Genomic DNA, 14376 nt, shown 5'->3' with positions numbered 1-14376 from the left:
TGTTGTTACTAGATGTCATCAAATTGGATCTAACTCATAGTAACCTTCTGTAAAACAGAACAAAACCCTGCCCAGTCGTATGTCATTTTCACAATCTGTGCTGTGCTTAACCCCGTTGTTGCACTCACTATGTCAAGCCATCTCCTTGAGGGTCTTCCTCTCCTCTGACCCTCTACTTGCCAACTATACTGTCTGTTTCTAAGGCATGGCTCTGCTTGATAATATGGCCACGGTAAGTGAAGTGAAGATTCACCATTCTTTCTTGTAATAAACATTCTGACCTCGCGTCTCCCAAAATACATGTGTTGTGTTTTGGAAGTGCATGATATATTCACTGTTCCTTGCCCAGCACCACAATTCACAGACATAATGTAGAGGGTTTAAACAGTGGAAAAGCTTACCAGTTTTTGCTTCCCCACACATAAAGAAGCAGATCTCAAGTTTGAGTTTGTGTTTTTTGGTCTTTTGAGGTGTTTCTGAGTAGGTTTCCACTACCAATCTTTAGACAAATAGTTTAATATTTAATCATTTGTATCACCGAGGGACTCCTTTTGGACCATGATTTCTGGACCAAATAGGACTAATTTGTAAGTGGAAAACATGAAATTTTAAATTACTTAAGCCAAAGAGAGATTTGATAATTAAAGTCACTGAGAAGCAGATTTCACTTGGATTTATGGGTATATCCAAAATATTAGTGATATTATTGGAACCTGCCTTATTACTGCTTCTCACTTAGTTTTACTTATTTTTGTCCTTTCTATTTAAAATATATCTGTTATTCATTCTTGCACATTCATTTTCTTCTTGTCCCCTCCAACTTTCTCACCCCACCCTGCAATGCACCTCTTTTTCCATATTATTCTTAGACATACAATGTATAATCATATATTACATTTAAACAATTTTTTTCCTCTCTTTTAATCCAGTGTTCATTATCCATCCACTCTTTTCCCATTCTCTCCCCAATGCTTATTACAGAACAGTGGTGTTATGGAGTATTTGTCCTTTTGTTACTGAGATATTTTATTCAGCATAGTGTTCTCTAGGCTCCCCCATGTTGTATAATGTTTTATGAGTTCATTGTTTTTCAGTGCTGCATAGCATTCCATTGTGTGAATGTATCATAGTTTTTCTATTAATTTGTTTGTTGCTGAGCATTTAGGTTGCTTCCATTCCTTTACTGTTTTGAATAATGCATCAATAGCAGCAATAAGCATGAGAGTACATGTCTCACTTATTTTACTTTCCCATGGAGAAAGAGATCAAGGAATCCCAGAATCTTGAACTACCAACTTACACTTCTTTGATAGCTCTACTAGATAGTGGGTAGGTCTGAGTTATATGTTCTCTGTCAATCTCTTCCTGTTCCCACCTTGCCCTATTAAATTACATGGAAAGGGTCTCCTGTGCAGTGAGGTGGTCTGTCACTGGATGATAGGGTATAAATTCCAGATAGGTAAAACCCGTACATTATTTGTTGCATTTTACTGATGTAAAAAGAGCAAAAGCCATGCAGGGATAGCCATATCTGCCCTACACCAACTTCACAAAGGGGAACTGTCACTGTCAATGGAATGAACAACATAAAACCAGTTCCTGTGAGGTCAGACATGTCCCCCCAAGCTCCTGTATCTCTTTCAACTTATCTCAACACCAATCTTCCTACTTTACTGGGTCCAAAAATTGATGCAATAGTTCACAGACCACACAGAACATTTTTTGGGATGTCAAAAGTTTATAATACAGATTAGTAGCATAATACAGTCAGGATGGCTCTCAGAATGTGCTCATAGGCACCTCAGCCTTGAGCTTCATAGCTTAGGGCCAGTGTTCTTGTTCCTGCCACACTGGCTCCTCAGTGCTCCAGCAAATTTAGGCAAAAGACCCTTATCTGTGGTCCATTGGTGTAGCAGGCTCGAGATCCCATCTCATGTCAGCTCTCTGGTTCTTTGCTTTGGCTACTATGGCTACTGTTACTGTAGGGCCAGTATGTCTGACAGACAAGTTGCTTTCTCTGGTTCTCTGCTGGTGGAAGGTCTTCCTTCTGCAGCTAGATCCATTCAGTTTCATGGTGAGACTAGCCAATCTCCTTGTGGATTGGTGAGATTGCCAATCCCCTTGTGGATAGGCTAACGTGCCCTGTTTGCATATCCCTGCCCATCCACATGGCAGAGTCAAACAATGGCTGGAAAAGTAACCTTAAATGAACTCTTAAAGTACATACTGAAGAAGGTTAAAGGTCAGAGACTTCAGTATGTTTTATATGTCACCATCAAGAAAATAAAAGTCCTCACATTTTGGATCAAAAAGCAATATCATGATAAATGAAATAAAGTTTGAAATTGTCAAGGATTTAATTTTACCTAGATCTTGGATTCAAAATTCATGGAAGCAACAGTCAAGAAATCAAATGATAGATTGCTGTTGTTACGTGCTGTTGAGTTGCTTGCGACTCATAGTGATCCTGTGTACAACAGCCCTGAAACCTGCTCTATCCTGTGCCAACTTTGTTGTCTCTGACCTCAGTCACTGTATCAATCCATCTCATCGAGGGTCTCCCTCTCTTTCTCTGTCCCTCCACCCTTCCAAGCATGATGTACCGCTCCAAGGATCAGTCAGTCTCTCCTTGCACCATGCCCAAAGTAAGTCAGATAAAGCTTCAGAATCCTTCCCTCCAAGGAGCCGCCTGGCTTCTCCTGGCAGTCTATGGTATATTAAAAATTCTTCTCCAGCACCACAGATCAAAGACATAAATTCTCCTATCATCCCTACTAATTGTCCAGCTCTCTGACACATAACAAGTGATTGTGGAGACTATGGCCTAGATCAGGTGCACCTTAGTCTCTAGACTGACGTAGTTTCTCTTCATTACTCTGGAGAGATCCCTGAGAGCCGACTTTTGCAATGTAATTTGTCTCTTGATTTCCTGGCTGCTGGTACAGGAGTGTTGTTTATGAGTGTTGATTGTGGAACCAAGCAAACTAAAACTGTAACAATCTCAATCTCTTCACCATCCATCATGATGCTGCCAATCAGCCCAGTGGTGAAAATCTTTGTCATCTTGATATTGAGCTTCAAACCATATTGAAGGCTGCAGTGCTTGACTCTCTCCAGCAAGCACTCCAGTTTTCAGTTTCAGCAAGCAGAGTTGTGTCATCTGCGTAATACAGGTTATTGATGAATCTTCCTCCAATTTTGATGCCACATTCCTTCTCATACAACCCAGCCTCCTGGATGATATGTTCTGCATATAGTTTGAAATGATAGATTATATAGGACAAATATGCTGCCAAGTGCTAAAGAGCAAGGGTGCTACTTTAAAGACTTTTCTTCCTGACCTAACCATAATGCTTCTGGTTGCCTCGTATGAATGTTAAAGCTGGCCAATGAACTAGGAAGACCAAAGAACTATTGATGCTTTTGAATTTTGGTGTCGGTGAAGAGAGTTGAATATTTTATGAGCTCCCCCCCCCCAAAAAAAACAACTGCTTTTGAAAGAAGTACAGTTATCCTCCTTAGAAGCAAGAAGCTTCCTCTCACATATTTTAGACATGTTATTAAGAGCAGCTAGTTCCTGGAGTATAGAGATTGCTGATGGCCTAGTGGTAAGGAGTTGCCCTGCCAACTCAAAGGCAAATGGTTCAAACCCACTAGTTGCTCGTTGGGAGAAAGATGGACACTCTCCTTTTATGAAATTTAAAGCCTCTGAAAAACCCTTGGAGGGTCAAGTATGAGTCAGTTCCCACTCAGACACTACTCAGCAGTAGTAGTCCCTGAAGAAAGATATCAGCCTTGAAAAAGTACAAGGTCAGTGAAATAGAGGAAGACCCTTGGGACGATGGATTGACATCATGACTGCAACACTGGATTAAGCCAGCAGGCTGTGAGGACGGTGCAGGTTTTGTTCTGTGGTACAATGAGTCAGAGAAGACTTGACATCACTTAACAACAACAACAACAATTTATTTCCTACATTTTGGGCTTATTTCACTGTCATTTCTTTGTTTCCCTTTCTTTTTCTTGCATACATTATAGATGTCTACAGCTTAAAACCTCTAAGGCAAACATGGATGCAAAATCAACACCCACAGTAGGATTAGTGGAGAAATCCAAAGGTTCATTGCATTGGGAAAAATCTACTGTAAAGGACCACTTTAAAGAGGTAAAGAGAAAGAATGTCAATTTAAAGACCAAGGTCATTGAAAACTGCTTAATCTAAACTGTGACATTTTCAGTTGCTTCTGATGCATCTGAAAGTTGAACAATGAATAAGGAAGACCAAATTATTGATAAGTTTGAATTGTGGCTGTTGTAGAAGAATATTGACTAATCCGTGGAGATCTGAAAGAACAAATAAAGAAGATAGTGCAACCTGGGTGCTTCTTAAAGGCAAGGGTGGTGGAACTTCACTTCATATACTTAGAGCATGTTGTGAGGAGAGACCGACCAATCCTTAGAAATAAACATCATGCTGTGAAAGGTGGGGTGTCTGTGAAAGACAGAAAGACCTTCAATGAAATGAATTTACCCCCATGATAAAGTTACTGTAATAATAGGCTGGAGTGTGGCAGAGATTTTGACAGTGGCAAGATTGCAAAATTTCTATGTTATGGACAGGTTTGCTATAAGTTGTAGTTGACTTGACAGTACCTACAACAACAACAACAACAACATGTAAAACTTAAAACATCCCCTTAAATATGTTTCTTTTTCTAGATTCCCTAGTCAGAACAGTCACTACCATCTGTCTACTTTCCAAGACCTCTATCCTCAAAGTTGTGGTTTGATTATTTCACTTTCAAATCATTTGTTGCACAGTATGTTATCTTTATGTCTCGTTTGAACTTACAACTTTCTCTCTGGTTTGATAGATATTGGTATTGGTACAGGGTTTTTTGTTGGGGTTTTTTTTCGGTTTATTTTTTTGTCCACAGTTTCTTTATGGAAGATCTATGATTTATGATTTATTTATCTTAGTCCTATTATTTGCTTGACACATAACATAGAAAATTCTAACTGGACAGAAGTGTTTGAGAACAAAGAACAGGATAAACAGATAAAGAAGTTGATGAAACTACTTGCTTAAATGATTTGTAGTTTATTTTTATAGCATGCATTTGTAGCTTTGATATTTTATGTGTATGAAACTGTTTGGGGATGACCTTAGTGTGGCAAGAACTGCAAGTAAGAATTTAAGCTAGTATTTAGGAAAAAAGAGAATCTACTTCACATTAGGATAATTGCAGGCTGGGGAAAATTGTCTTCTAATAACACAAAAATCTCAAAAGGCCACAGCAAACTTCAGGATGCCACTCTTGAGAAAAACAATGTTATATAATATAATAAAGACCAAATAGATGAAAAGAGAAAAACTTGTCAGGATGTGTTTGTGAGGGAAATAGGAAAGGTCACAGAGTGAAACTAAAGTATATTCTGTTCATTGTAACCTTGCACTCATTTCTGAGGAGCCCTGGGTGCCTCAGCCATTCTCATAGTTTATTCTTTGTTTGCTGAGAGGTGAAGGGGGTGTGCTTGGGAGGGTGTATGAATGTCCTTGGGCAATGGTTCAACCAGTTTTTTGTGCTCTCACTATTCAGGCATTGGACTCTCATCCTGTTTGTTCTAACTTTGGGAGTACCACCCTTTCTTAGACAACTGCTTTCTTTTGTTTCATGTTCAACTATATTAAATCAAAGTATAATAGAAATAGAGATTGTTTGAAGCCAAAATAGGCAGCTATTCAAAAAGATGCAATCTATTTGCCAGAAATGGCTATTTTTAAGCAGACCTGCCATTAATTCAGTTTGCCTCCACCACTGGATTTCTGTTGATTCTCTTATCACCAGGCAAGGACTTAAGTTTGTTATCGCTCTATCTCTGTGTTCTTTCTGGAGAACAGGCAAACTACTGTGACAAAGGACTGTGACAAAGGACCATCTGCCCAGCCAAAATATTGATTTTTTATATTCCTTTAAATGTACTCCCTCCATTATAGGGAGCTGTGGTGGCCTAGTGGCAAGAAGCTGTTCTGCAATCCCAAAGGCACGTGGTTCAAGGCCACCAGCTGCTCCGTGGGAGAAGGATGGGCAATCTCCTCCCATGCAATTAACTGCCCCTGAAAACCTACGTGAGGGTTGACAATGGGTCGGTTCTGACTCTATGGTACACACAACAACAACTCCATTTTAATGTATGTAGACGAATCTTTGTTGTTGTTGTTGTGTGTGGTCATGTTGGAGCCAATTCATAGCTGACTCTGCAGCAGGTTTTCAAGGGCAGTGAGTTGCATAGGAGGAGATTTCCCCATCCTTTTCCCATGGAGCACCTGGTAGATTTTGAACTGTGTGCCTTTGGGATTGCAAGGTAGCTTCTTACCACTAGGCCATGAGAGCACAAAAGGACAACCTTAAGAGCAGCCACTTTCAAGTTCTTGACCACTATTTGTAGAAAGAAATTTTACATTGTAACCTGGTATATATAGTAATGTAGCATATAAATCACTGGGCTGCTAACTGAAAGGTTGCCAATTTTAATCCACCAGTCTCCCTAAGCTTGGCCCAAAAAGATTTACAGCCTGTGAAAACCAATGGGGAATTGCTGTGAGTGAACTGCATGCAACAACAGTGAGTTATGGGTTGGTATATTACAATGTATAGCTTAAGTTTAATCAATTCTGTGTGAAGCAAGCTATAAATTATATATTTTATTTCATTAAAAATGTTGCTGGGACTTGTTAGATAAATTTCCTGAACTACCGATGAGTCACAATTGGGAAGAGGATACACCAGGGATGTATCCTATCTCCATTCCTTTTCAATCTATATGCAGATCAGATTAGCCGGGAGGCTGGGCTCTAGGAGGCGAAGTGTGACATCAAGATGGGAGGAAGACTCATCAACAATCTGTATTATGCAGATGACATAACTCTACTTGCTGGCACTGAAGAGGACCTGAAGCGCTTGGGAAAGAAGGTCAAGGACTTCAGCCTTCAGTATGGATTGATATCAAAAAAACAAAGATTCTTCCCAATGGACTGATTGGCAGCATTGTGACAAATGGTGAAGAGATTGAGATTGTTCATAGCTTTAGTTTGCTTGGCTCCACAGTCAATACTCTTGGCACCAGTAGCCAGGAAATCAAAAGATGCATTGCGATGGTAAAGTCTGCTGTCAGAGACCTTTCCGAACTACTGAAGAGCAATGGTGTCACTCTGGAGACTAAGGTGCTCCTGATACAGGCCATGGTCTTTGCAATTACTTGCTATGCATCAGAGGGCTGAACAATGACTAGGGATGATAGAAGGAGAATTAATGCCTTGGAGCTGTGGTGTTGGAGAAGAGTGTTAAATATACCACGGACTTCTAAGAGAATGAGCCAGTTTGTCCTGGAAAGGGTTAAACCAGGCTACTCCTTGGAGGCAAGGATTCTGAAGCGTCTTCTGACATTTGAACATGTTGCAAAGAGGGACCAGCCCTTGGAGAGGGACATCATGCTTGGGAGGGTGGAGGGACAGTACAGAGGAGGAAGATCCTCGATGACATTTATTGATTCAGTGACTGAGGTAGTTGGGGTAGATGTATTTGAGACAGTGAGATTGGCATAGGATGGAGCAGGGTTTAGGGATCTTTGTACATTAGGGTTGCTATGAGTTGCAGGCGACTTGATAGCAGATAACAACAACAACAACAACTAATGAGTCAGTTTGAGTTGGAAAAGAATGATTAGCTGTCATCAAGTTTCAGGAAATCTTAGACAGTTAATTCTGAGAAGAGTTTGAAGTTTATCTAAGTACCTTCCCTCTTTGCTCCAGTTGTTGGAGGAACTTGAAGTCCAAGTAGGTTAGGATGTCCTTTCAGGGAAACATAGTTCAGTTTGTACCACCATTCCTGCTTATTCCTGGAATCATGGAGTGGGCAGTCCACCTACATCAGCTCCATGATATTTGAGCCTAGCAGTTATGTCCTTGGACAGCTTCATGGTGATTAGTAAACTGTACCCACTTTCCATTTTCTCTTTCTCTATGCAACTCAACTCAGTTACATCAGTTGGAGCTGACTCATAGCTGGCCCTGTAGTGGATTTTTCAGAGGCTGTAAATATAGATTGTTCATCTTTCTTCTGTGGAGCAGCTGTGGATTAAAAATTCCTGCCTGGGTTGGCAGTACAATTCTTTACCCAATAGGCCAGGAGGTACTTTGTTTATTAGTTAGTTTGTTACAGAGTTGGGATTTACTTGATGCCAGTGGGCTTGGGTTTTTCACTTTTTTTCCACTTGTTCTAGACGTAAGGAAGACTGCTAGTTGGCCGTTGTGTTTAGTGTTTCCTCTTCTTGGTGGAGCAGAGCAGTCATCTTGAATTCAAAGGGAAAATAGGTTACATAGGTACATGGTTAGATATTAAAAAACAAAAAAGGAAATCTTAACTCTTAATATTTTTTTTAAAGTCAGTTGAACATTAGTTTTTGTCAACCGCTTGCATATTGGTGTCTGTGGGTTTGACTTTTTCTGTCTTGAATCAATAATAAGATCACAGTACTAAATTTTTTTATCTTCAGGTGGTGCAAATAGTTAACACATTGGCTGCAAATTAAAAGGTTAAAGTATAAATCCTCCCAGAGGCACCAAGAAGAATAATCGGACAGAAAGACAAAAGCCATTGAAAACTCCATGGAGTACAGTGCTACTCAGGCACATATGGGATCAGCTTGAGTTAGAATCATTTGATGGCAATGGTATTTGTTTTAAATATTAAAACAATAAGCGTCAACTTAGAAGTTTTTGTATCATCCATAGCTAAGATCTTGAAGAAAGCAAGCAAGCAAGCAAATGAACAAATATTCAAACCAAACAAGCTCGCTGCTGTTGTGCCAATTCTATCTTATAGGGACCCTATGAGATAGGATGGAATGGCCGAGGATGAGGGATGCATTTCTTTTTTTTTCTTTTTAAATATTCTTTTTTGAAATTATTATTAATGTCAATGAAAATTTATAGAGACTTTGGATTTCCATTCATTCATTGTTGCAGTTTTCTCCCCTCCAACCCTCCCCCGGGATGCATTTCTTGATGATGAAATTGCAGGGGAACAAAGTGTTTGTCCTCTAGAAATGTGTGAGAGAGCCACTCCAGCAGCCTCCAAAAATATCCACCAATCTTTACTTGAATGGCAGTGGGCAGCTTTTAATATCTTTAAAGTGTTTGGACCTTTCTTTCTCACCCAAATGGTTCCTATTGACTATTGATTAAGAAATGCCATTTTTGTTGTTATTTTTCTTGATTGTGAATTTTAGGGAGCTCAACTCTTACAATTTCTGAGTGCCACATATTTTGGTAATCACATATTCGGTATCAAGAATACGTGCTGTGCATTGAGAGGTATTTTCTAGCATCTTTGGCTGGACACTTTATTGTATTAACATGTATATATTTGTTTATTTTGTTTTAGTGTTTATCTGCTGAAGACATCTTTTTCCTTCATGGCTTTTCAAATGCTACCCAGATAACCAGCTCTAACTTCTCTACCATCTGTCCAGCAGTCTTACAGCAGTTGAGTTTTCACCCTTGTGAGGCTAGAACCAAGGCTCAAACAAAGCCAAATATTTCAGAAGGTACGTTGGAATTTTATTCTGTCATATGTTTGAAATGAAGTTAACATGTCTTTTTTTACTGGATTGCTATCTTTAATTAACTCATAGAGAACGCCTTGGTAAAAATACTTTCATTCTGATAATATTTAAAACAAGAATGATTAAGACTCACTGAAGCTTCAAAAGTCATACTTTCTTTTAGTGAATCAAAATTATACTTGGAAGCACTTAGAAACCTAAGCTAAATTGAATTCTTGATTTTAAACAATATATTGGATTTTTCACTAAATATTTGACTTATAATTTATTGTATCAGTTAGTTTACTTAAACTTTTTCTTATCCTATTATTTTAAATTGTGTTAATTTATCTATATTTATCAATGTCTTGATAGGGAAGCAAGCATGGCCCTAGGTTAAATACCTTACATGCCCCTAGACTAAATATCAGTGGATTGAATTGTTATTGCTTTAATTTTCATGAATGAGTGAAAATATCAACAATTGTAAGAATCTGTAATTTTAAAGAATAATTTGCTGTACTCATTAAACACATAAGGAAATTAGTTTGTTTGATACACAGTTCATAAACATACTCCTATTGATTTCACATACAAGCAAGATTCTGTTGAAGATTATCCAAAAATGACTGGAACAGTGCATCAGCAGAGAACTGCCAGAAGTCCAGGCTGAGTTTAGAAGGGGTTGTGGTACCAGGGATATTGTAGCTGATGTTAGATGGATCTTAGCTGAAAGCAGGGAATACCAGAAGAATGTCTATCTGTGTTTCATTGATTATGCAAAGGCGTTTGACTGTGTGGATCATAACAAACTGTGGCTGACTCTGAGAAGAATAGGAATCCCAGAACACTTGATTGTTGTAAGGCGAAACCTATACTTGGACCAAGAGGCAGTCGGCAGAACAGAGCAAGGAAATACTGCATGGTTCAAAATTGGGAAAGATGTACACTAGGGATGTGTCCTATCTCCATACCTTTTCAACCTGTATGCAAAACAGATTATCCGAGAGGCTGGGCTGTAGGAGGATAAGTGTGGTGTCAGGATTGGTGGAAGATCTATTAACAATCTGCTTTATGCAGATGACATAACCCTGCTTGCTGAAACTGAGGAGGACCTGAAATGCTTGTTGCAGAGGGTCAAGGACTGCAGCCTTCAGTATGGATTGAGGCTCAATGTCAAGAAAACAAAGATTCTCACCACTGGACCAATTGGCAGCATCAGGATGGATGGTGAAGAGATTGAGATTGTTAACAACTTTAGTCTGCTTGGCTCCATGGTCAACGCTCTTTGCACCAGTAACCAGGAAATAAAAAAATGTATTGCGATGACAAAGTCTGCTGTTAGGGACCTCTCCAAGGGTACTGAAGAGCAATGGTGTCACGCTGGAGACTAAAGTGCATCTGATACAGGCTGTGGTCTTTGCAATCGCTTGTTATGCATCCGAGAGTTGGACAATGACTAGGGAGAATAGAAGGAGAATTGATGCCTTTGAGCTGAGGTGCTGGAGTATTGAATGTACCATGGACTGTCAAGAAAACAAACAGATTCAACCTGGAGAGGGTTAAACCAGGCTGCTCCTTGGAGGCAAGAATTCTGGGGCTTCATCTGACATACTTTGGACATGTTGTAAGGAGTGACAAGTCCTTGGAGAGGGACATCATGCTTGGGATGGTGGAGGGACAGCGCAGGAGGGGAAGACCCTCTATGAGGTGGATTGATTCAGTGACTGGGGTAATCGGGATGGGTGTCTCGGAGGCAGTGCAATTGGCACAGGATAGAGCAGGGTTTAGGGCTGTTGTACTTACAGTTGCTATGAGTCTCAAGCAACTTGATAGCACATAACAACAACAACATAGAGTACAATATCAGCAACGTATAGCTTGAAGAATCTGCCAGCAGCTGCATGGGAGAAGGATGGGTAATCTCCTCTTGTGCAATTAACTGCCCCTGAAAACCCACTGGAGGGTTGTCTATAGATTTATTCTGACTCAGTAGTGCATAGCAACAGCATAGCTTGAAGAATAGATTGTAATGGGACAAGAGTAGAAAGCATGGGGATTGTTTAGGAATCAAGTGACATGAAATGATGTTAGAGGTGATGGAGAACTGGATTAATGTGAGAGCGACAAAGTGGGGTGAAATGATAGGGTTCAGGATAGCTTTTGGAGTTTTTGCTAAAAATAGCTTTAAGGTTAGACTTAAGATAAAATAGAGGGATCGAACAGTTTGTTGGTCAGGAAGGAAATGGTGAGTTAATAATCTAACTTTTTACATGTCGCTGTTGTTGTGTACCATCGAGTCAGAATGGACCCGTAGCTAACCCTCTGGCGGCTTTTTAGAGGCAGTAATCGTACAAGAGGCAATTGCACATTTTTCTCCCGAGGAGCAGCTGGTAGGTTCGAACTGCATGCCTTTGGGATTGCAGTGCAGCTTCTTCTCCCTAGGCTACAAGAACTCCCTATATACTCAACTACTGGCAAACACACAAATGAGGATGTACAGTGGGCTGTGTCATGTGCATATTTGGTCTTTAGAGGAAAGATTGAGGCTGGATAGTTATCATCCTGATGTGGTATTCAAAGCAGCAAATTTTAGCAGGTTCATGCAATCAAATATAGATAGGGAGTATGAAGAGAATATGGATAGAGTTAAAAAAAAGAGGCTAAGAAATGAAGTAACTATTGTGCTTAGTTTTAGATTCCTTTGTGTGCATATCAATTCTTAGATTTTTCTATAGGTAACATGAAAAACAACAATGTTAATAGTAAACTCTTAGATAATACTTACTATGTAACCAATATGGCTCCAAATATATATATATAAACATTTACTCTTCGCAGAACTCTGTGAGGTAAATGCTATAATAGCCATTTTGTAGCTAAAAACCCCTAAGGTACAGAAAGTGTAAAGTTAAAATAAAACAAATTGTATGTAGTAAAATTGGCTAAAAAACAGGTGGGTGGCTTCCACTTCAGCATTCAGGCTTGTGGGTTTGGGTTTTTTTCCCCATATTCTTTATATATAAAGTTGAAAAGCACCAAACACAAATCTGATGAATGTTAGTGATAACTTCTTGTGAATGACAATAATCTCCTATCTAGCTATTTAAAACAATGTTTTTCTATGATGGGTACCAAATGAGAATATACCAATATCTGTGTAACTCTGTTTAATTGTGATACATTTTACATTAATTACGAAACTACAAATGCTTACATATACAAACATTTGCTAATAATAAAAGCATACACTGAAATCAGCCCACCTGAACTCAAATCTTCCTCTGTCATTTCCTAGCTATGTTGACAGGCCATTCATTCAACCTTTCTTTGCCTTAGTTTGTTGTTGTTGTTGATTGCCTTGGAGTTGAACATGACTTACAGCGACCGTATGAACAAAAGCCCTGAAGCCCCTCTACAACTATAGACATTTATCAAAGTTCATAAAGTGTCCAGAGACGTTTCATTTAGAAAGTGGATGCCACTCCTGTTTACTCAACACTATAATGGGGATAGTAATAGTACCTTTCTGTAGAAGTTGAAATGTAAGGTTGACGTAATAACTGACATGATGGAATCAAACATACCAACAATTGTGAAGATGTCAGAGGACCAGACAGTGCATTCTTTTGTTATGTATAAAGCTGTCATGAGTCACAGGTGACTCAACAAAAATTGAACATCATCACTACTACCAAACATAAGGTTGGTTTCAAGATTAAGTTACTTAATTAAGTTACTTAAGTTACTTTTTTTTTTAAAGTGACTTCATTTTTAGAACACACGTTAGACACTGTTTGGCACATGGTTTGTGCTATATATGTGCTTGTTAAATAAATAAACTATATGTAACGTGTCCTTCATTCTGGGCATAGAAGATGTGCCTTAAGGAAAAGCAAATCAACTCTGCACAGGTTAATGACTGATATTTGAAAGTGTTTTTAACCCTAAGTATCCAATATGTATCAGAAACTAGCTGACTCAAGAAGTGGAAACAGGGAAGTGGGGAGCAGGAAATGAGACTCAGAATTCCAGGGTTAATACTGCCAAGTCATAAAATGAGAAAGTCAACAACTCTAAGTTAATTATCCAAAAGTCACCAATTATTGGGCAAAAGACTCAATGACATCACTCCCACTCCTTTAGATCTTTCCCCATACGAGAACATACAGACTCTTTAGCAAGACTTGTTATCAATTTTAATCATAGTTATAGCATAGTGTGATACAGTTGTAGCTTGCTGGAATACAATCTTTCTTAGATTATTTGAGTAGTGTCAACCAAATTGTCTATTAAATCTTTATACACTTACAATGTTATCAGTAGCTAAGCTTTTTTTGATTTTTCTCTTTCTTTTCCTTTAATTGCTATTTCATTAAAAAACCCCAACACATTATTGATATTTGTTTAAAAGTACTAATTACTACAATTCTGCAGCTAACACCAGAAAATTTGACAAAATCAGCCACTATGAAAACATGAAAAGAAATAAAATAGCACACACATAACATGTGCACACAAGACCACGTGGTTCCAAGTGTTACTATAATTGGATAATAATGATAGTTCTGACCAGAACATATTTTACCATATTGTACCATCAAGTATTGGAACTCATGCACAGAGGGAGGCAGTAAATCCCATGGTGGAGAAGGGTGGGGGGAATTGTCCATTTTTCTCTCCCTTTGAGATTGCAACACAGCTTCTTGCCACTAGGCCACCAAAACACATTAGAAGGGTGGGGAGGGAGATATATATATATATATATAT

At 38.9% G+C, this 14376-nt stretch overlaps 1 protein-coding gene across 1 annotated transcript in view; it reads left to right on the top strand.

Moving 5' to 3' along the window:
• The window catches only part of SLC39A8 (solute carrier family 39 (zinc transporter), member 8), a 118492-nt gene that overhangs the window by 38193 nt on the left and 65923 nt on the right, over nt 1-14376 (top strand). The window contains exon 2 of the mRNA XM_006893091.1: nt 9447-9609. Within this exon, the coding sequence (XP_006893153.1) occupies nt 9447-9609 (163 nt within the window). The remainder of the gene's footprint in view (nt 1-9446; nt 9610-14376) is intronic.

Source organism: Elephantulus edwardii, unplaced genomic scaffold (assembly GCF_000299155.1).
Source record: "Elephantulus edwardii isolate Elephantulus edwardi_28Jun2011 unplaced genomic scaffold, EleEdw1.0 scaffold00122, whole genome shotgun sequence".
In the NCBI taxonomy this organism is placed as follows: domain Eukaryota; kingdom Metazoa; phylum Chordata; class Mammalia; order Macroscelidea; family Macroscelididae; genus Elephantulus; species Elephantulus edwardii.
The sequence above is the reverse complement of the archived record's forward strand: the minus strand, read 5'-3'. Positions and strand labels throughout refer to the sequence as shown.